At 33.7% G+C, this 21,027-nt stretch overlaps 1 protein-coding gene across 9 annotated transcripts in view; it reads left to right on the top strand.

Annotated features, from left to right (window-relative positions):
- PDS5B (PDS5 cohesin associated factor B) overlaps positions 1–21,027 on the top strand; it is a 197,791-nt gene that overhangs the window by 88,523 nt on the left and 88,241 nt on the right. For all 9 annotated transcript variants that reach the window (XM_029209806.1, XM_029209799.1, XM_029209804.1 and 6 more), the window contains 7 exons: positions 893–973; positions 5,670–5,810; positions 7,995–8,110; positions 11,344–11,438; positions 15,901–16,046; positions 18,507–18,658; positions 19,909–20,022. In XM_029209806.1, coding sequence (XP_029065639.1) covers positions 893–973; positions 5,670–5,810; positions 7,995–8,110; positions 11,344–11,438; positions 15,901–16,046; positions 18,507–18,658; positions 19,909–20,022 — 845 coding nt within the window. The remainder of the gene's footprint in view (positions 1–892; positions 974–5,669; positions 5,811–7,994; positions 8,111–11,343; positions 11,439–15,900; positions 16,047–18,506; positions 18,659–19,908; positions 20,023–21,027) is intronic.

The raw sequence follows: 21,027 nt of genomic DNA, 5'->3' as shown, positions 1-21,027 counted from the left end.
AATGAAATGATACAATACAAAGCATCAATGCAGATAAATCTAAAAATACGCTGAATGTGAGTTTCAGGATATATACAATTTTCCTGCTGTCTGTAATATGTTTGAACTGGAATAGTGATTCCATTTCAGATCTTTGGTCATGATTCTTTCCATCATCAAAATCTCTTAGAAACATATATTCTTAAGGTATTGTTTCTTGTACTTTTTTTCTTTTCATACTTGACTATGTTTCTTTGGATTTTTTTGGCAGTGCTGCATGGCTTGTGGTTTCTTAGTTCCTTGACCAGGGCTCAAACCCGGGGCCCCGGCAGTGAGAACGCTGAGTCCTAATCACTGGACGGCCAGGGGATTCCCTTGTTATGTTTCTTATATCCTTGGGCTTCCCTATGCTCTGAGATGTGCTTTGGGAAAATCTTCTTTCCCATAGCTGCCCCAAACTCTTTTGTCTTTCGCCACCTGAGGATTCCCCATTTCTGCCCGCACTAGGACCCAGTTCATTCTCTTATGATGTTTTGGTTCTTTTGGTCTTGGAGTGAAATAGCCTGTATTTATACTCAGCTGAACAGATTTGACTTTACGACTAGCTTTACAGTGACTCAGTATCTCCTTTTCTGTCTAATAAACATTTATTGACCTTTTCTATGTGGTTTACCTTATGCTGTGAATAAGATATGAAGAGAATATAATTATCCTTGCTTGGAAGGGATCTTAAGATCTACTAGACCAGTTAGTCTTAGGAGAAAAGTGGCTTTGCTGTCGCCCTTTTATTCGAATTGAATCTTAAACAGTTTTCTCATTCATTGACTTAACAGTAGCTTTTTAAATACAGGTAATATTTCCTTTTTCATATTTAGTGGTGTATAATATAGATACTGTTTTTTTTTTTCTTCAGAATTTAAACAAGCAAGCATATGATTTGGCAAAGGCTTTACTGAAGAGGACAGCTCAAGCTATTGAACCATATATTACCAATGTAAGTTTTACTTGTCCAATTGGTTGTCAGAAAGATTAGCCAAAATTTTAAACACTGCTAGAAGCCAAAATTTTAAACACTGCTAGAAGCAATCACGGCAAGTGATTCATACTCTAACATTTTGTATTGTTTTAATAATTAAGTGTATTTTCTTTCTCCTTATTTAAAATTATTATTGGTTAATACTTTCTAGAAAATTAGCTCTCATATTTGTTCATTCATTTCTCTCTTTCAAATTGCCTAGGAACTAAAACAGTTTTTATTTTGGTTAGCAAGATATACTGTTTCTATTCTTGGAAATGGAGTTAAATGTAATTAGATAAATCTTATGGAACTTATCATTATTCAGAGAAGTTGCTTACAGCTTTTTGGAAATTAAATTGATTTGTATAAGAAGAAGATATGAACTAATATCAAGACATAAAAATTGAAGGCAAGTATGAATAACAGCGGTGTGGTGAAAGTTGCCTATCTTGCTCTCCCTGGGGTAGATTCCATATAAATCTACCTTCTCTGAGAAGGGGGAAGAATTGCAATGAAATGAGCCCTTTCATTATCATCTCAAATCTACTTATTTATGGTTAACGATCTTCTATTTATTTTCAGAAGAAATGTATTTTATCTGATAGATTCACTGATAGAAGCTTATTATAAGTTTTAATTTTTCCCCCATAGTTCTGTTGAGTTGCACAACTCTAGGTGGCACCATTCACATTGTTTTCCATGTGAATGGTACCTACTGGAACAAATCTAGAATGCAGTCTTGATGTTGGCCTCTGGAATTGTGTAGCTGGTCTGTCTCTCCACCTGCTTTCCAGTTTTACCCACATCTAAACATGTAAATCTGTCTTCTTGAAAAAAGTGAGAAAGAAAGCCTTTTATAATTACTTATGTACTTAATTTTCCTGAAGTTTATTGGAGAATTTGTCTTGAAGAAATACAAAATTTAATTTAGTATATAAAAATACATCATGAAAAGATGTACTTTGAAAATTAACATACTTTATGGAACAGTACTATGGTAAATTCCAGTTTTTGTTACTGGCTTATGACCTTAAATAGTTGTGAGCACATGATGATTTGGAAAAATGTATTTAATTTGTAAAGAAATTGTTTTGGAGGGTGGACTTTCAGAATCTGGAGAATTAAATTGTGTAACCTGTCTTAATAGCTCCAGTCAGATTGCCAGGGAATTCTAAATATTGATTTCTGCAAGTTTTGTGAGTCTTGGGTATTGGCTGCAGTAAATTGGTTAGATTGAGTGGATTGAGTTCTTCCTGTTATGACATAATGGCACTTGAAATCTGTAGAACCAGATTTAAGCATTCCGTTATTAAGTGCCCCTTCCCTTTTCCTTTGCTTCAAGTGCCTGTGAATGACTGTTTCTGTGGCCATTAGATACACTTAGGTGAGCTCCTCCTGGTGGTCATTTATTTAAGTTGATATTGCTGAGCCAGATGTTTTTTAGGGGAACACTTACCTTTTTCTGATGCCTTTTTCTGGCATAAAAATAAGAAATTAACACTATACTACGTTGATATATTTTCTAGGATTGGGAAAATAAATATTTGATTGGGTAATAAAAGAAAAAAAATCAAGATAGAATGAGGTGATTAGGTTCATTATACTATTCTCTCAACATCTGTGTATGTCTGAAAGTATTTATAATAAAAGTTAAAAGAAAGAAGGATGAAGGAAATACTTTCACCATTCCCAGGTAAATCAAGGTAAAAACATTTCACTGTCACTTAAACCTCAGGTTAATTTCCTGCCTTACCTACAGAAATAGACAGCCCCATCCATACTTGGTTATGTCTTTATCAGAAGCTGGGGCTGGGGGCAAGAGGCACAGGATTAGTAGAATAGTCTGAGCACTTTCAGTTATATATTTATTTATTCCCATTACTTTGTCATTATTTTCTTATCTCTCTCTGTTTTCCCTGTTTTCTTGTCCCTTGACTTATTTGAGAGTTAGCTAAGAAGTCATTAAGAATTGCTTTTTTTTTTCTCCTCTTCTCCCTTATAAATCTACAGTTACATGTAAAATGCTTTCTGGTGAGCTTAATTCCTTGTGGGATTTTAGTACAGTGTAAAAATCATTCTCAGCCTTTTTGCATTTGTACATGTAATAGCCATTATTCATATATCTTCCTAGTAAAGAATTAGCAAGCAGAAATAGAGGTAGGATGTCAAGGTAATAATAACCCCACTTCTGTCTCTTTTTTACTTGTGTCTTTTTTCAGTCTCATGCATATAGACACATTCAAGTTTCCTCTTTATATACAGTGTTGTTTACATATATAGAACTTAAGAAGTCACTGTGGCGTTACAGGTTACTTTTTTTTTTTTTTTGCGGTATGCGGGCCTCTCACTGTTGTTGCCTCTCCCATTGCGGAGCACAGGCTCCAGACGCGCAGGCTCAGCGGCCATGGCTCACTGGCCCAGCCGCTCCGCGGCATGTGGGATCTTCCCGGACCGGGGCACAAACCCGTGTCCCCTGCATCGGCAGGGGGACTTTCAACCACTGCGCCACCAGGGAAGCCCTAGATTACTTTTTAAAATAAATTTTTTTGTAACTTGACAACTCATGAAACTAAAGTGTGTGTGTGTGTGTGTGTGTGTGTGTGTGTGTGTGTGTGTGTGTGTCTCCGTGTCTCCCCCCCCCCATATATATATAAGGTACAACAGTATCAAAACGAAAAAGTATATAGTGACAATTCAAAAAATTTCCTACATGGATCATTTCTTGGTAATGTTGTTATTTTTTACCAGATCTTTTTAATCACAAGTTTTAGGGGATAGCACAAAAGTATTTTGTTGGATTGAAAAAATGTATCAAGCTTGTCTTGATGTAGGTAAAATTTGGTTAATTTGCTTAATCTCACTTAGCCTTAGTTATTGGAGTTAATAACGCTTGGGGTGATGGTAGAGAATGTGTTAACTGATGTGAAAGCACTTTTGTAATTAAAATTGATCATTTAAATCTAAGGTAGAATTTCTTATCGACCTTTAACTTAACTCCTCTTACTCTTTTCATTAGGAGGCAGTTGTTATAATTTAATTTGTTATGTGAAAATTAGTTACCATTTGTAAGTAAAAGACTAATGTTTTTTGGTAGGAAATACTTTATTCAAATCTGTATCTGCTTCTTCACTGAATTGTATACCCTCAGGAAGGTTGTTTCACCTATAGTTGTATTATAGTACCTGTTACATATCATTCATTCATTTATTGAATCTATTTTGGATACCTCTGTCAGGCAGTGTACCAGGTTCTTGTTATACAGTGAAGACTGATTTGGAGATAGATGGAGATTATAAGTGTCAAATAAATGTTTTTGATGGAATTTGTAGGATGTTACACTGGGTTTTTGTTGTTGTTTTGTTTTTTTCCATTTTCAAACGAGTTTTCCCCAGACTGATAGAAGAAGAGGATGGTTTGATCACCAAGATGGCCAGCTTGGAAAGGATTATTTTCTGTTAAGAAAGGTAGATTTATCATTTTTAAACAGGAGAAATTTTTCAAATGGAAACAACGAAGCCACTTTATCTTCAACTTGAATGAGAATTTAACCTTTGGTGTCATGAAATTCTTTTCCCACAAAATTGATGAACATGGAGGACAGACGAGTTATTTTTAAAACCAATAAAGAAAGAATAGTAGAATAGAATTTTTTTCTTTTTATCCCTTCATGGCTAGGTGGTTGGTACAGGTTCATAGATCTAAAAAACTTAAGAACAACACAGGAATTAAAAGTAATCAGAGGAGACATTGAAATGTAAAGTCCTGACTGTACTTTCCAGATAGAAAACCTGATTAAGCCAAGTTGTTTGTTAACTGTCACAGAAAGAAGAGATCAGGGCAGCTTGTGTGGTGTAAAGAATCCTTAATTCCTTCTTCAAGGAGATAAAAGATACTGTGGAGAATATGTGGGATATGCTCTGGGTTAATTTTTTACATATTTGGAAGACTTTAAATAGAAAGGAACTTGATCATTATGCCATGTATTTTTACCATTTTCAGTAGTAATATGAATGATCTGAGTGTGGGAACTAGTTAGTGCTGGCTGCTTATAGAAAAAAATTGTTCACATTTGGATTTTCCTTGTGTTTGTATGTGCTTTTAATTGGACTTTAGTTAGTGCTATAAACTTTGTATGTATGTATACATTATCAGAATATAAAAGAAGACAAAGTATTAGAAAGATATTGTTTTGCCTTGTAAATATAAAATTACGTATTTTAAAAATGGAATTGGTTTCTACTATGAAGGTGTAAGGCTTTGTCTTCCATACTGTTGTCTCCCATACTGCTGTGGTGAACAAAATGTGATCCCTTGCCCTTAAGAAATTTATCTAGTAGAGAAACTAAGACATGTGTACAAATAACTGTAATATAGGATAAAATATGGTAAGTACCATAATGTGGAATAAAGTGTATTTGGTAGGTAGGGTATTTATTGATATGCTAATTGATGAGTCAGTACAAATTGCTTGTCTTTTAATATGTATGAGGTGAATTCCATGTTTTATGTTTTTATGTAGCCAGTAGTGATTTCCCACGTTCTTAGAAAATGTTTTGGTATGCCTGTTTTGACTCTGTATAGAACGATAATGAACTTAATTGAATAATAAAATTTCAGAAAATTCACTTTATCTATGTTGTTTCTATTAATGATAAATTTTCTTTCTCAAAAGTTTTTTAATCAGGTTCTGATGCTTGGGAAAACATCTATCAGCGATTTGTCAGAGCATGTCTTTGACTTAATTTTGGAGCTCTATAATATTGATAGTCATTTGCTGCTCTCAGTTTTACCCCAGCTTGAATTTAAATTGAAGGTAACTATTCTAAAAATAATATGGTTTTATCAACCAGATTAGCAAAGCACATTACTTGTGGATTTTTAATCCTTATAGTGGTTTTAACTGAATGTTACCCATGTGGTGGTATTACTGTTATTTATTTACATGTTTGTGCCTTGCATATTTGTGTATCTCCAGTGCCTGGCATGGTGCCTAGCAGATAAAATCTGATGAATTAATGATTAGCAGAATGATATTTTCCTTCAGATGTTTTCCAGATAAATTCTGGGTTGTGACTAACTTTTGAGGTCATGGGTATACATCAAACTTTTACATTTTTAAGGCATAGTTTATAGTGGTTCCCAAGACCCCTTGATGTGCCATAAAAATAGTTTAGGATCTGTTATCCACATAGGGTGAAATATTTTCCCTTTATGAATATTATCTTGTACTTGCCTAGCCTATCTTGAAAGCTCCTTTGCTTTTCACATGGCTTTCTGGAATCTTTCGGTAACGTCCTTATTGCCTTGCCATTAAATTATGCCATAAAATTGAGTTTCATTTGCAGATTTGGGGCATGTTTTCTCTTTCAAATTATTACATAAAGATTAAATAAATCTGGTTATAATTAATACTGTTTGATGAACCCCACTGTACCACCCAGAAAAGTTTTTAAATGATTTCTGTGTTGTATTTCTTGTTTCTAAAAATTTGAATTTGTCTCTTTGAAAACTACAAAATAAACAGTTTATGTTGGTAGTGTAAATACCCCAAAATGCAGCAAATAATTATTCTCATTTTATGCTGGGGCATATTTTTGGTGTATTTCTCAAGTGAGACATTTGATTCACTGGCCTTCCTCTACCCCCTTTTTTCATGTAGTTAGCAATTTTGATGAGGCAAAAGGCAGTCATACCTTTAATTATTTGTTGTTTTGATTTTCTCTAATAAAAATGTTGAATACTGTAAGAAATACAAAAATAAGAATTATCATCCCTGCTTTCAGCAAATTTAACATCTATTATGGGAGGAAGAGGAAAAAATCCATATCTAATAAGAGGCCAAATATTATAAATATCATAAAAGATACAGACAGCATACAATTGAAGCAAAGGAAACAGCATGCAGAATCATATAGAGGTAGGAAGGTGCTGGGTGAATTTGCAGAACACAAAGAATTACAGTTGCATGGTAGCATAAACTAAGTTTAAATCATTCCTGGCTGCCCATTAGAATCTTCATCTGTGGAGCCTTAATAAACAAACAGATGTCCAGGCATTAACCCAGATCAGAATTTCTGGCAGTGGAGTCCAGACATGAGTTTTTGTTTGTTTGTTTGTTGTTTCTTAAAAGCCTTATAGGTCATTCTAACGTGCAGCCAGGGGTAAAACATACTTTTTTAGAGGAATAATCAAATAATAGAGATGAGTCGGGTCATATCATGGGGGCTTTAAATGCTGGGCTTTGGCACTGGTTTAAAATTTAAAAGATCTGTACAGTGCCATCCAAGTACCTTGAATATTAGTGCTTTTAACAATCTCTGTCACATTTTGTGTTCAAGTCTAGTATTGTAGCTGGCTCATTCATTTAAATATTGTCATTTGTTGGAGGTACCAAAAGCAGTAATAAATGAGTTCTCATCCCCAGAGTACCCATATTCTTTATAAAGTGGAAACTTTAGTTTTTGCATGTGTAAGGCTTCCTCATGTCGTTGAACTCCCATTATGAATCTGGTGTATGTAGATGAACGGACTCTCCTGTTGGGAGATTTAGTGCATATTTATTTCTACAAAGGGCTTAACAAGTACCTTCATACATAAGTCTCTGTTTACTGTAGGATTGGCCTCTATCAGTGTCTATTCTTAAAGACCATGAATAGTTTTTCAAGGGTCCCAAGTAGGTTTGATGCAAGTTAGTTTTTGATTTTGATTTTGAATGGAAACAAGCCTCAGTTGTAGGAGAGGCCACTAAATTTTAATCAGACTTTGGGATGAATTTTCATGTAGGAGAGTACTCCTTTAATGTAATTTGAAATGATTAGAATATTTAAGGTAACATTTAATTTTATGAAAAATATATTAAACATTTTTATGTATAATTTTTCAGCTGAAGTTCGTAAAAAGTTTTCTGTGGAATTGGAGATTAAGGGAAATCAGGGGAAAAATTATTCTCAGTGTATCTACCTCATGGTTTTAAAGCTGTGGTTGTGTTTTGTTTTAGAGCAATGATAATGAGGAACGCCTTCAGGTTGTTAAACTACTGGCAAAAATGTTTGGGGCAAAGGATTCAGAATTGGCTTCTCAAAACAAACCACTTTGGCAGTGTTACTTGGGCAGGTATATGATTTTGGTGTCCTGTTTAAAAGTAATATGTGTTTATATCTACTTACTATTTTAAAACAGCACCCACATTTAAGATTGTTTTCTGAAATCATAAAAATGAGGGGTTTTATATTTTGAAATTCTTGAATGCTGATGGCGATTGGCCATATTTACAGTTTCCCCTTATTTTGTCTTCAGTGATTTTTAAAAGATGATACATTAAAAAAACTGTCTCACAAAGTATTATAATCATGAAATTGAAGTGTATTGTTACATAGCAGTGATTGATTAATTCCAACCAGAAATACATCATGGTGAGATACAGCCTCTCCACAAAGAAATTGTATTTAATTAGATTATTTGGAGACATTGTAAAGATAAAAGGGTATCTATAGAATGAATAAATGAATGATTATGTATATTCCTCCTACTAACCTCCTTTCTACGTTTCTTATGATAATGAGGAAATGATAACCTGGGCTTCTTACATGCTTTTAATGATCCACAAACCTCCTGAAATCGGTTGCAAAATTTTGAATGTGTTTCTATATTTTTTCTGTGAGAGGGGTTTATTTTATTACTTTTCTAAAGATACCCCGACCTTGAATATGTTAAAACCACTTCCAAGTGCCCTGGCTGAAACCTACTTTGACCCTGAGGATAGAGGAGGATTTTTTTCTCCCTTTTATAATTATGCTTATAACAAATCATGCAATTAAGTCATAAATAAACAAGTAAATAGGATTGAGATTCTTACTCTATTTTCTTTGTATTGAAATATTTGCATTGTCATCACCACTTTTCTTTCCATTTTGTTACCAGAACTATCAATGATTATGATAAAGATAATCTCTTCTGGTCTTGTTTTTCTAATTTGTCAAATCATATAAGCCTTTATATGTTAAGCCCTAAATTCTTACTCTGTTTTCTTATCTCTTATGTAGCTCAATAATAATATTTAACAAGGTGTGTTAAACTAATAAATATTAGCCCGTTGTCATTTTGAGTTTGATTTCTAGACTTTTTCCCCTTAAATACAATGAGCAAGAGGGCAAAATAGTTTGTTTAATTAAACTGTGCAACTAAAATCAAAATCTGTTTTATTTAATGTGCTAAAACAAATACAGTTTTACATATAGACATTTAATATATCTTTAAATCAGGACTTGGATTAGGCATACTTTATAGGATTTTAGGAGGAAAAATTCTAATTTAAACTTTTTACCTTTTGATTACATTGTAATTTTTCCTTGTTTTATTAATGACATAAAACTGGCACATTATTACCAATTTTAGGGAGCTAGAGTATTTTTTAAAAGTATTTTAAAGTATTTTTTTAACTTTTAATGGTTATTTGGTACATGTTTAGTTGAGAAAGGTTAAAGTGTATAGGGATTGAGTACTTGGGTTCAGAACACTCAGGAAACTATATGAGACCAGAGACTAGATTTTTTTTTTTTTTTTTGCGGTACATGGGCCTCTCACTGTTGTGGCCTCTCCCGTTGCGGAACACAGGCTCCGGACGCGCAGGCTCAGCGGCCATGGCTCACGGGTGCAGCCGCTCCGTGGCATGTGGGATCTTCCCGGACCGGGGCACGAACCCGTGTCCCCTGCATCAGCAGGCAGACTCTCAACCACTGCGCCACCAGGGAAACCCCAGAGACTAGATTTTATAGACTAGATTTTTTTGAGTGTACTTCATAAAGCAGTTTGTTTCCTAATAATAATCTTTTATGAGTAATTTGTTGCTCCTTCAGAAGACTTTTTTTCTTTTTGATGCTAAATTTTGTTTCTTATGGTATTAGGTGATACAAGATTTGGAGACTTTTTGGTCTTCGAGAATTAAGACATGAAAATGTCAAATGGAAAATTCTTGCTTCACTTTAAAGTTCTTGTTGTTACTTAAGATTAAAAAAAAAAACCACTGCTTTGTAGTCCACAATGAACTTATGTGTATAGGCTTTGAACATCAATGGTTTAGAGACAACTAGGCATCATGTGCTTCCTGGTGGAGGAACACAATGCCGTTATCAAGTAGTCTTGCTAAAAAATGAACCTGAATATGATCAAGTCTATAGACCTGATTCCTATTGTGCAGGATTTAGGAGAGAGGGGAACCTGTTAATTGACATCAGAATGATAAAATTATCAAAATCTAAACTGTGGAAAAACACTACACACACAAACACAAAACAGTTGCTTCACCAGATTACAAAGGAAAAGAAAAAGATAGGGAAAATATGAGTAAAAGATACTTAAATGACTTATAAACCAAAGAGTTTTAACTTTTTAGAGATACATACTAAGGTATTTACATATACTTGTAAAAATTTGCTTTGATATTAGTGGAAATAATTATGATAGATAGGAGTAATTTCGGCACAATTTTAGAGTCATATAAAGTAATACAGGGTTTAGTGCAAGATCTACCAAACATTTGTGAATGCTCTGTATTTAAGAAAGAATAATTTGAGGAAAAGCTTTCTTTTCAGTGTGGGATTTAATAATGTATATGTGTATTATGTATACACAATATACTTGCATAAACAGATACATTTGAAATTATAGGGCTTCCCTGGTGGCGCAGTGGTTAAGAATCCACCTGCCAGTGCAGGGGACACAGGTTTGAGCCCTGGTCCGGGAAGATCCCACATGCTGCGGAGAAACTAAGCCATATGCCACAACTACTGAGCCTGTGCTCTAGAGCCTGCGAGCCACAACTACTGAGCTTGCATGCCACAATTACGGAAGCCCATATGCTTAGAGCCCATGCTCCACAACAAGAGAAGGCACCGCAATAAGAAGCCTGCGCTCCACAATGAAGGAGTAGCCCCTGCTCGCCTGAGCTAGAGAAAGTCCGCGCGCAGCAGCAAAGACCCAATGCAGCCAAAAATAATAATAAATAAAATAAAATAAATTTATATATAACAAAAAAGAAAGTATACTATTTATAGGAAAAATTTTGTCATTCCAGTTCTTGTATTTGAGCCAAATGTGTACTGTTTAAACATCCTCATTAAAAGTACATAGTTCTCACAGGAGATTGACCTAGTTTAATATAGAGGTTCCAAAGCATTCTTACATACATAGTATATCAAAAACTTTGTTAAAATAGTCTGGTTCTGCTTTGAATTATCCTGTATAAATTGTTTTTTCTTTTAATTAGAGAAATAAATATAAATTAAGTGCAGGATAAACACTTATCTCTCTTATTTTAAAGATTACTCTGTGACTTTATATTTTATCAGGTTTAATGATATCCATGTACCAATCCGCCTGGAATGTGTGAAATTTGCTAGCCATTGTCTCATGAACCATCCTGATTTAGCAAAGGACTTAACAGGTACTGTATACCCATAATGGCAAATATTCCTAGATGCTCTTTGGTGAAAAAAATTGGTTTTATATATAGGAAAAAAAACCTTTTTATTTTTGGTTGTTTTTTGTGATTATTCTCAGTGAAGTCTTCTTGTTTCAGTTCATCATCATGGTGAAGCTACAGTTTTTACCTCCTAGTACCTACATAGTACCTAGAAGCACTTACATAAAAAGTAGCATTATCAGAGACAATATTGGTTTCTTAATTTAAGAACAATTCTACAAGTATTTCAGGCATTTGGATTTGAACAGGTCTTGACTTTGCATAGATTATGGGACTTCAGTCGTCTTTAATATTTTGAGAACTTAGGTGAGAGTCATTAATTTATGAACTAATTTAACCATGCTTAATGGAGGTAACTTTTCTGAAATCTGTATATTGATGAGGTATTTCAGAACTTTGCATTTTTATAGTAATGAGAATACTGTGTATCTGACTGTTGCTGCTCTGTTAAGGTTTTTAAAGTTATGAAATAGTTCAGAGAATATGGATGAATACAGCAGCCACTGTCTTCCTCAGAAATGTTAGCATTTTGCTGTATTAGCTTAGGAGTTTAAAAAAAGAAAGTAAATTGTAGATACAGTTGAAATGCTGTTCACAAACTCCTCTCATTCCTACTTCTGTAGAGGGTAACCTCTCTATTAAATTTGTTGTGCATTCTGTTCATGTTTTTCTATCTATGTCACATGTGTATCGGTACATAAGTTATATATAGTATTCTTATGTGATTTGAAAATTTTATTGAAATAATTTGAATTTGATATAGTTGAACTTATTCCCACTATCTTACTTTGTGTTTTCTATTTTGCATGCCTATTCTTTGCTTCTTTTATTTCTGTTTTTCTTCTCTTCTGCCCAACTGATTAGTTTTCTTCTCATTTTTCCTTTTTTATCCATATGGGCTTGGAAGTTACATTCTCCTTCATGCTTTTACTGCATAGTTGATTAATAAAGTCTGAAATTAATCAGAACACTAGCTTCTTTCTGAGCAATCCAGGACCCTTGAAAGGTTTACCTCTGAGCACTACCTTCCCATATTTCATATTATTGCTTGTTATTATTTAGTTATTTACTCTTTTTAAAATTTTACCAACTTATAGTACATTTTAAACTGCTTTTTCTGGGAGATATCCTGCTTGGAGAACCCTCTGTCTACCTGCTGACACCTGAACTTGGACTGCTCGCTGTGTGTGAGCTTCTGATTTATAGCATTCATCTTAAGATGATCCGTTCTTCCTCTCTCTTTTGCCTTCCCCCTCTCCTTCCCTTCTTTTCTCCCCCCTTCTGTGTGACCCTGAGTGTGTGTGTGCGTGTGCGTGCATGGGTGTGTCTGTGTGTATCTGTCTGTTTCTTCCTTTTCTCTTCCTCCTTCTCTTTTATCCTGGATGTTTCTTTTATTCTGGAGCACCCTTTTCTTGTGTTATGGGTGCAGTATTCTCTGAGAATACTAATGATAGTATTTTGGAGTTTTCTTTTTCTTAAAAATGTCTGTTTCACCCACTTGTTTTTCCCACTTTTTATTTGCTTTTGTCTTTATTTTCCATGTTAGAGGCTTTCCTCAAATGCTTGGCAATCCATGGCTGTCGGCTTTTATTAAGAGTGGGGGACTAAATTAAAAGCTGTTCAGAAAGCCCTGAGCGTATGGATGGGATTGTTCACTCTGAACTTCACTGTAGGGTGATCAGGGTGGGTTGTTTGTTGGAAAACCTTTAGTTTAGATACTTTCTCTTTGGCTATTCAGATGCCCCAGAAAAGAGTATCCTACCAGGAGTTTAATTTTAATTGCTTGTGTCTTTGGGACACCAAGTATTATTACTTTATTTTTTATTATAGAGTGGTATTTCATTGTATGAATACACCATAATTTGCTTATATCCATTTTTTTTTCTCTTGATGGATATCTGGGTTGTTTTTGGTCTGGGGTGATTATGATTAAGATTACAGTGAGTATTCTTGTATAAGTGTTTCTGTGGATTTATGTTTTTATTTCTCTTTGGAACTACTTAGTAAAATTGCTGGTCATAGGGTAAATGTATGTTTAACTTTATAAGAAATGACCAAGTTCTTCATAGTAGTTATACTATTTCCCACTTGCACCAGAAATGTTTGAGGGTGCAGTTGTTCAGCATCCTTGCCAACATTTTGTATGGTCAGTCTTTTTGGTTTTAGCCATTTTCATAGGTCTTGATGTTTGTTGTGATTTTAATTTGCATTCTCCTGATGACTAATGAGATTAGTCATCTTTTTATGTGCATATTGATACATATGTTCTTTTATGAAGTATCTGCTTAAATTTTAAACCCATTCTTTTTTAATTGGCTTGTTCGTCTTTTTTTTTTCTTGTTGATTTGTAGTAGTTCTGTACATAGTCTGTATCTTTTTAAAGTATTTTTTCTATAGTCAGAGCTTCAATGCATTGTTTACTCTTGGCTAAATAATAGATATTTTGTTTTTTTATAGCTGTCTGAAATATACTTTAGATGTGAATAATTTCACCAATAACCTTTTTAGTCCTTCTCATTGTTTTGAATGTTTTGCTTTATCAAAGGATAGTGTACAGTTTCATTTTTTGTGAAACATTTATCTTGTTATGTATTTCCTAGTCTCTAGCTTCCTGGCACATTTTAATTTTTAGAGTTGGCTAAAAGACAGATTTGAAAAATCTAGGGGTCTAACTATTAATGCAGATTTTCAGCCACTCCACTCCATGTTTTCAGCTGCTGTCTTCATCTCTGCCTTTCTCATTGCTTGGTGCCTTGAATTTCAGGGTTCTTCTACCCTGGAAATGAGCTTGTCTATGGCTTTTCTTTCCCTTTTAGGTTTCATCCTTCTCTTTTGTCTCTGGGCATTTACCAGTCATCCATCTGCCAAAATTTTGGTGAGAAATCTCTTCTGCTATGATCTCTTCTCTTGTTACTTGTCCCTTTTAAAAGACATTTTCTTAGGGTTTCAGGAGTGAGTTGAAATAAATATGTTAAAAACATACATTTATCTTCTTTTCTCCATAGTGTGTTTGTGAGCTTCATCCTGTGCCTTCAGCCAAGTTTTGAGGGACGTAGCCATATTGGGAAGAGTATTGTTAGATGCTGCATCATGCTAACTGTTGAGAATTTCTTCTTTGTCCTGTTTTCTCTTCCTCTGCACAGTTAATATCTACAAGTTAATAGCTCTTGTGTATACCTGTTTAATATGAATGATTTGTTTTAGTGAAATGAGGATGTATCTGAAAATTGATGGTGTGTCATTGGTTTTTCCATTTTTTAGTGACACCTGAAATAATAATACATATTACATTTGAAACAAGTGTAGCGAAAGATAAAAACTCCTGTCTTTATCTTGAGGGGTAAATGAATTTGAGATATATTTAGCATGGGGCATTTGAAATCAATACTAAAAATAGCCTTGTTTTCTGTGATACATAAAATAATATTTCCATTTCTTCAGAAGTTTTTTAGCGACATATTGTCTTAAACACTTTTTGAAATAGTTCCTGTTAGTAGAGAATGCTCAAGGTGGAGGGGCTTAGGACCTGGGCATTGATTTTATGAGCTTTTGCATTATATTGTTAACTGTTAATTTATTGAGAAGTAAATCCATTCACAATCATAAGCTCTGTTTGTTGTTTGTAGACATGGCTATGTATGTTACTCCAGATCCAAACAACGAAATTTTATCTTACTGGTCATATAATTAAAAAGCTGCATAATAATTTATGTTCACTTGTGGTACCTCTTCTTTAAACCTAATATATCATTACTGAAGATTGTTAATTTTTTCTTTCAGCTTTCTCAGTGCCAGATCTGAACTTCATGTTTTTGACTTTAAGATTCTCCTCTAGTCACTCGTAATTGTTAAGTGTTTCATTTCTTCTGTCTTCCCTTTGGCCTTCCTTTTAGTTCAGTTAAACAGAATTGCCTTACGGTCTTTCCTGTAATCCTATTTCTTGGCTGCCATTACCTTAATTTTACTCTTTCAATAACCTCACTAAGGGTTTACATAGTTAAGGGATAGAAACTTGAATTCTCTAGCCTTTTCCGATTAGAACCACTTGACTTGAATATTTTAACCATTTAAAAAACAAAAGTGAAATATTTAACATTGATATACTTTTTGGTTCATTTATATGGTTTGTTGAATTAATGAGTTTAGGAACTCCTTAGTTAACTACCCTGTCCCACAAATGGGGAGGGGATTTACCACTCAGTTGCATGTAAACTACTGTATTTTGCCTGAAGGACTGACCTTCTTTCCTTCTTCCTTCTCTTTCTCCCTTTCTCTCTTACCTACTCCTAATGTTTTTGAAATATTGAACCTTCTACTTAGGTTTTGTTTTTGTTGTGGTTTACTTTCAAAGATCTTATGCAATCTTTTCAAACGTTTTAGTTGTCAAAGTTTCATTTTAATCAAATAAAATTTTATCTTTCAGAGTATCTTAAAGTGAGGTCACATGACCCTGAGGAAGCTATTAGACATGATGTTATTGTGTCTATAGTTACAGCTGCTAAAAAGGATATTCTTCTGGTCAATGATCACTTACTTAATTTTGTGAGAGAGAGAACATTAGACAAACGGGTAAGTAGGGTTAATAATTATTAGTAGGTTTGCATTTTGAATACTTGAAGTTTAATAGTATTTCATTTGAAAATATTGAGATTTAAATGTAATTAGCCCTTTTTGGGGGGAGGCATTTTAATATCTAAAATAATGTTTATGAGAAGATTTTACTTTTTGTTACATTAAATTTTATTAGTTTTTCTTTATTAGGATTATTTGTTCTCATCCTCAAAATGGGTCAGCTCTAAATGGTAGAGTAATCAGATGTTTAACCTGTACCCTAATTTTAGTAAGTGACTTTTGAAAAGGCCTCTGAACACAACTTCTCTTTTCTCTTTTTCCTTTCATATGGGTATCAGTTCATAGTCCTCTAGCTGATTGTATTATAATTTCTATGGAATGGAAAATACAAGATGTTTTCTTTTTTCTTTTAATTAATTAATTAATTAATTAATGGCTGTGTTGGGTCTTTGTTGCTACATGCAGGCTTTCTCTAGTTGTGGCGAGTGGGGGCTACTCTTTGTTGTGGTGTGCAATGCTCTCATTGCAGCGGCTTCTCTTGTTGCGGAGCATGGGCTCTAGGAGCGTGGGCTTCAGTAGTTGTGGTGCACGGGCTCAGTTGCTCAGTTGCATGTGGGATCTTCCCAGACCAGGGATCGAACCTGTGTCCCCTGCATTGGTAGGCGGATTCTTAACCACTGCGCCACCAGGGAAGTCCCAAAAATGTTTTCAACATGGCAAAGCTAACCCCAGCAGAGCAGCATGCTTTGAACCTATCTCCCATGACCCCAAATCTTCCTTCTAGAGCACTGAACAGCTCCACTCTTTAGTTAGTGGCTTCTGAAGAGGGCACTGTGTCTTACATTTGTATTCCATGTTGCCTAGAATGTATTAGGCACTCAGTAAGTGTTTCAGTGAATATTTATTCTCCCCTCCTCCCCTTTGCCTTTCCTTGATGGCATGGATTTTACAGACTTAGACTTAAGAGTAATTTTGGTGAAGGATGAAAATCTTTGGTGTATTTAGGGGTTAATAAGCAAAGAAAGTGGGAGGTCTCTTGGTAGATATGAATAGCTCTAACTAGGTAAAAACTTCACAACATTTTGAAAGTCACTTGTATGGTCAATTGTGCTATCTCCATCATTTAATTCTCTCTTTGATCATGTGGGTTGTGGATGGAGAATACATGGACAGGAATTGCATGGTTTTCCCTCCAAATCTGTAGGTATTCAGAGCAACTTATTTTAGTTGATAAATTAAGACTTGTTGTTATTGAATATTTCAGTACGGTATTAAACAATGAAAAGGCCAAAAGCTGTAAAGAAGGAAAAGGAGGTTTGCGTCATGGTAGGATAACAGCCTTCTAAGTGTTCAAGTAAACTTTTTCATAGTTAAACTTAGAATTTAAGCTAAGTATTTGTGTATTATTGGGATCATAATTCATGTATGTTTTTGATCATCATGGTGTGTTCATCATAGGACTGCTTGGTTCATTCATATAAATATTGAGTACCAAAAAATAATTAAATATATTTATGTTACTGGCAGTATTAGAATATGCTCTATATCTTTAAATTTTCCCTAAAGTAGCACTTTCGGGAATTAGAGATAAGATAGGGAATTGGAGATAAAGTTTTTACAAACATATTGAATTCTTATTTTATGAGTAAAGCTTTTGAAGTCTTTTATTTCAATATGTATGCAGTGGATGGATGAAATAAGGACTATTATTTACTGTAATTAATTGAAAGAGAAACCAAGAGAAAAATGTTGCTGTGAGTGACAGACTGCAAAGGAAAAATTAATAATCTTCGCAGATTCATGAAGTTCTTAATATTACTTCCACCCTACTGATTATAGTGCTGTGTTTATGTAAAATTTAAGATTAAACTCATACCAAGATAATTAATGTTAGGTATACTATAACAGATATGTATTTATTTTAGAAAATAGTTGAATATCTTTATACCTGAACGTCTTTGCCAGATATACAAAATGAACCACTGATGTGTCTTTGCATTCAGCATCTGATAAAGCCATTGTCATGTATACCTTTAATACAGGTATGCTTAATATAGACCATAATTTGGAAAAAACTCTATAAGGAATAGCTCACAGTTTATCCACTTAACTGTCTTTGCCTTTTACAATTTGGTAGCATGCTTTCCCTTACTCATTCTAAGTGACATTAAGTAGATTGTGATTGAGTTTTGTTTTTTAGGGGTTGGTAATGGGTATATCAAAGCATTAAAATTCTTTATACACGTTAATAGATGTCTGTGCTTGACATAGTAGATATAGTAAAATGATAGTTGTGTTTTTTCATACAGTCATTACAGATTGACATCCAGGAACTGAGGTATGATGAAAATAAATTGTGTAAAGTGAATAAAAAAACTGGGAAACTAGACTTTACTGAATTAATATAACGGAGGCATTTTTAAATTACGAGAAAAAAATTTTTTTTTTTTTTTTAAGTGGAGAGTGCGCAAAGAAGCCATGATGGGACTTGCGCAGATCTATAAGAAATACGCTTTACAATCAGCAGCTGGGAAAGATGCTGCAAAACAGATTTCATGGATCAAAGACAAATTGCTACATATATATTATCAAAATAGTATTGATGATAGGTAAGTTAAAGACACCACATGTAAAATGTTTAGTGCTTTTGGTATTATATAACTGTTGTTGAGCTATTGTTTTAGGCTAACTATTTTCTTTATAACTTTAAACTCCCTCCTCAGTTTTTACTGCAAATTAAAGGCAGTGAGTGACTAGTTGCTTTCCCACCAAAGCCATAAATGAAGTAGTAATGTACATATAACTTTAGGGATGGATACATCTTTTATGGTCATTTTCGTATACTATGTTTTAACAGAGTAATATTTGAAAGTAGGAGTGTATGTAATTATGATTTAAATTTTGTTTCATAGATAATTGTGTTATAAGGATTCACATTCATTTTTTCAAATAAAATAAGTATACAACCTTTGGATTTAGACATTTTAAATACAAACAATTCCTACTCAAGGCTAAAAAAACTAGTTTATAAATTTATATAAAAACACATTATCTGAATATAATCTTTGTATTTTCTATTCCAGTGTGTAAGGTTAGATCTTATATGGAACCTAGCGATTTAGTAGTTAGTAGAACTGTAAATTCTGCTTGCAGTCTGCATTGATTTGATGAATTTTTAGTGGGGTCCAAATGATCTTGCTTATTAACAGGTGAGAATGAGAAAATTAAGAACCAGTAGGACATCTTACAATTTTAAGAGGTATGGGAAGCAGAAACTGAGTATCTTAGGTTGATATTATCTAAGAGACTTTATAGTTATTATTTTTAGAAAATTGACGTTTTTAAGCTTTTTAAGCGTGTGGCATCAGTGCACAGAGATTTGCATTATGGTTTCATAGCCCACCCCCACCATTTAATTTTTCTTTTCTCCTTTTTTTCTTTTTTTTACTTTTATCTAGGTCTCTTTTCATGATGATCACTACAAAAAGTCAAGAATCTTAAACATTTCTTTATGGTTAACTTATAGATGTTTAGAATTTGTCACTTGGAAGGTTCTGGTGTAGTTTTTTAACCCTTTATTATTTAGCCAATGAAATTGAGTCCCTGGTATATAACTTGCCCAAGGTCATGCAGAAGTAGTTAATCTTAGTTAGGTATAGGACTGTTTCCAGTACATCCAGCTAAAATTTTTTCTTTGGCTCTTCTTCTTATAGAAAGAAATCTTTGATTTGGAAATCTCATCTCTACTCAGAAAGAAGAAGCTCTTTTATATGTGTTCTTTATGTGTTTTGGAAATTTACATACATATTTAATACGTACATTTAAAGAAATTAATACAGTACTTTATGTTTTTTCGTAGATTGCTTGTTGAACGGATCTTTGCTCAATACATGGTCCCCCACAATTTGGAAACTACAGAACGGATGAAATGCTTATATTATTTGTATGCCACACTGGATTTAAATGCTGTGAAGTATGTTTCAAATGTTAAACTCTGTTCTTTCCATCTTTTGCAGTATGTTGGATTTTATGGAAAATAAAACAACTGTATTTTTAAATGTCAACAATTTATGTAATGCAAACATTGTTTAAGTGGTCAGACACAATAAAATACTTGGATAGGATATTTTTTCAGAAAGTACTGCTATTAACATGAGATTAACAAGGATTTTTGTAACTAATTAAAAAACAGAGCTGATTGACATGGAATCTTTTAGGATTTAGTTTTTCTCTCTCCAGATTTTCATATTGTTGTCTCAAGAAATGCTGATGTACCTTTTGTTTTTGTTTGTATTCCTTAAGGCATTAGAAAGGTCCATATTGTGAAATTAGTACTTTCTTATTTTCACCTGATACTGATTTGAATTATAGAGTAGGGCAGTAGGATACATATTTTTGTGCTGCATAGCCTCAACATGGCGTTATAGTTTGATATAAAGGTAAGCACAAATACATTTTTATGACCATGTTTCATTCAAAAAGTGCTTTTGTATGGCTTTGTAGGGAATTGGCATTTTATGGGAGAGGCATTACTAATTGAATCGTACTGAGGCTTAGGAAATTGAGGCCTAGAGATGGATATGCTCTAGGTTTCAGAAAGTTTAGATTCAGTATTCCAGTGAATGTGTAACTTAATCCCCAGCTAATGGGGATTAAATATTCAGAAATTAGAAGTCTACGGAGCTGTATATAATTTTCATTCCTACCACAGCTTAATGAGACTTTTAACTGCACTTCCCACATGGAAATTATTATGTATGCTATTTATATCTTTCATAGGAATGTTGAGAAAAAAGGTTGTAGGGGGAGAAATGTACATTTCTTGATACCCACTGTACTTCAGGCACAGGAATATGTGTTAACTGTGGCTGCTTTTCTGCTACAATTGGCAGAGTTGAGTAGTTTCAACAGGGACCTTATGACCCACAAAGCTTATAATATTTACTTTCTGGCCTTTTATAGGAAAAGCTTGGAAACT

The sequence above is a fragment of the Monodon monoceros genome, unplaced genomic scaffold (assembly GCF_005190385.1).
Source record: "Monodon monoceros isolate NGI ecotype Baffin Bay Population unplaced genomic scaffold, NGI_Narwhal_1 Super_Scaffold_8, whole genome shotgun sequence".
Taxonomy (NCBI): Eukaryota; Metazoa; Chordata; class Mammalia; order Artiodactyla; family Monodontidae; genus Monodon; species Monodon monoceros.
This window is presented reverse-complemented; position numbering and strand designations above follow the sequence as displayed.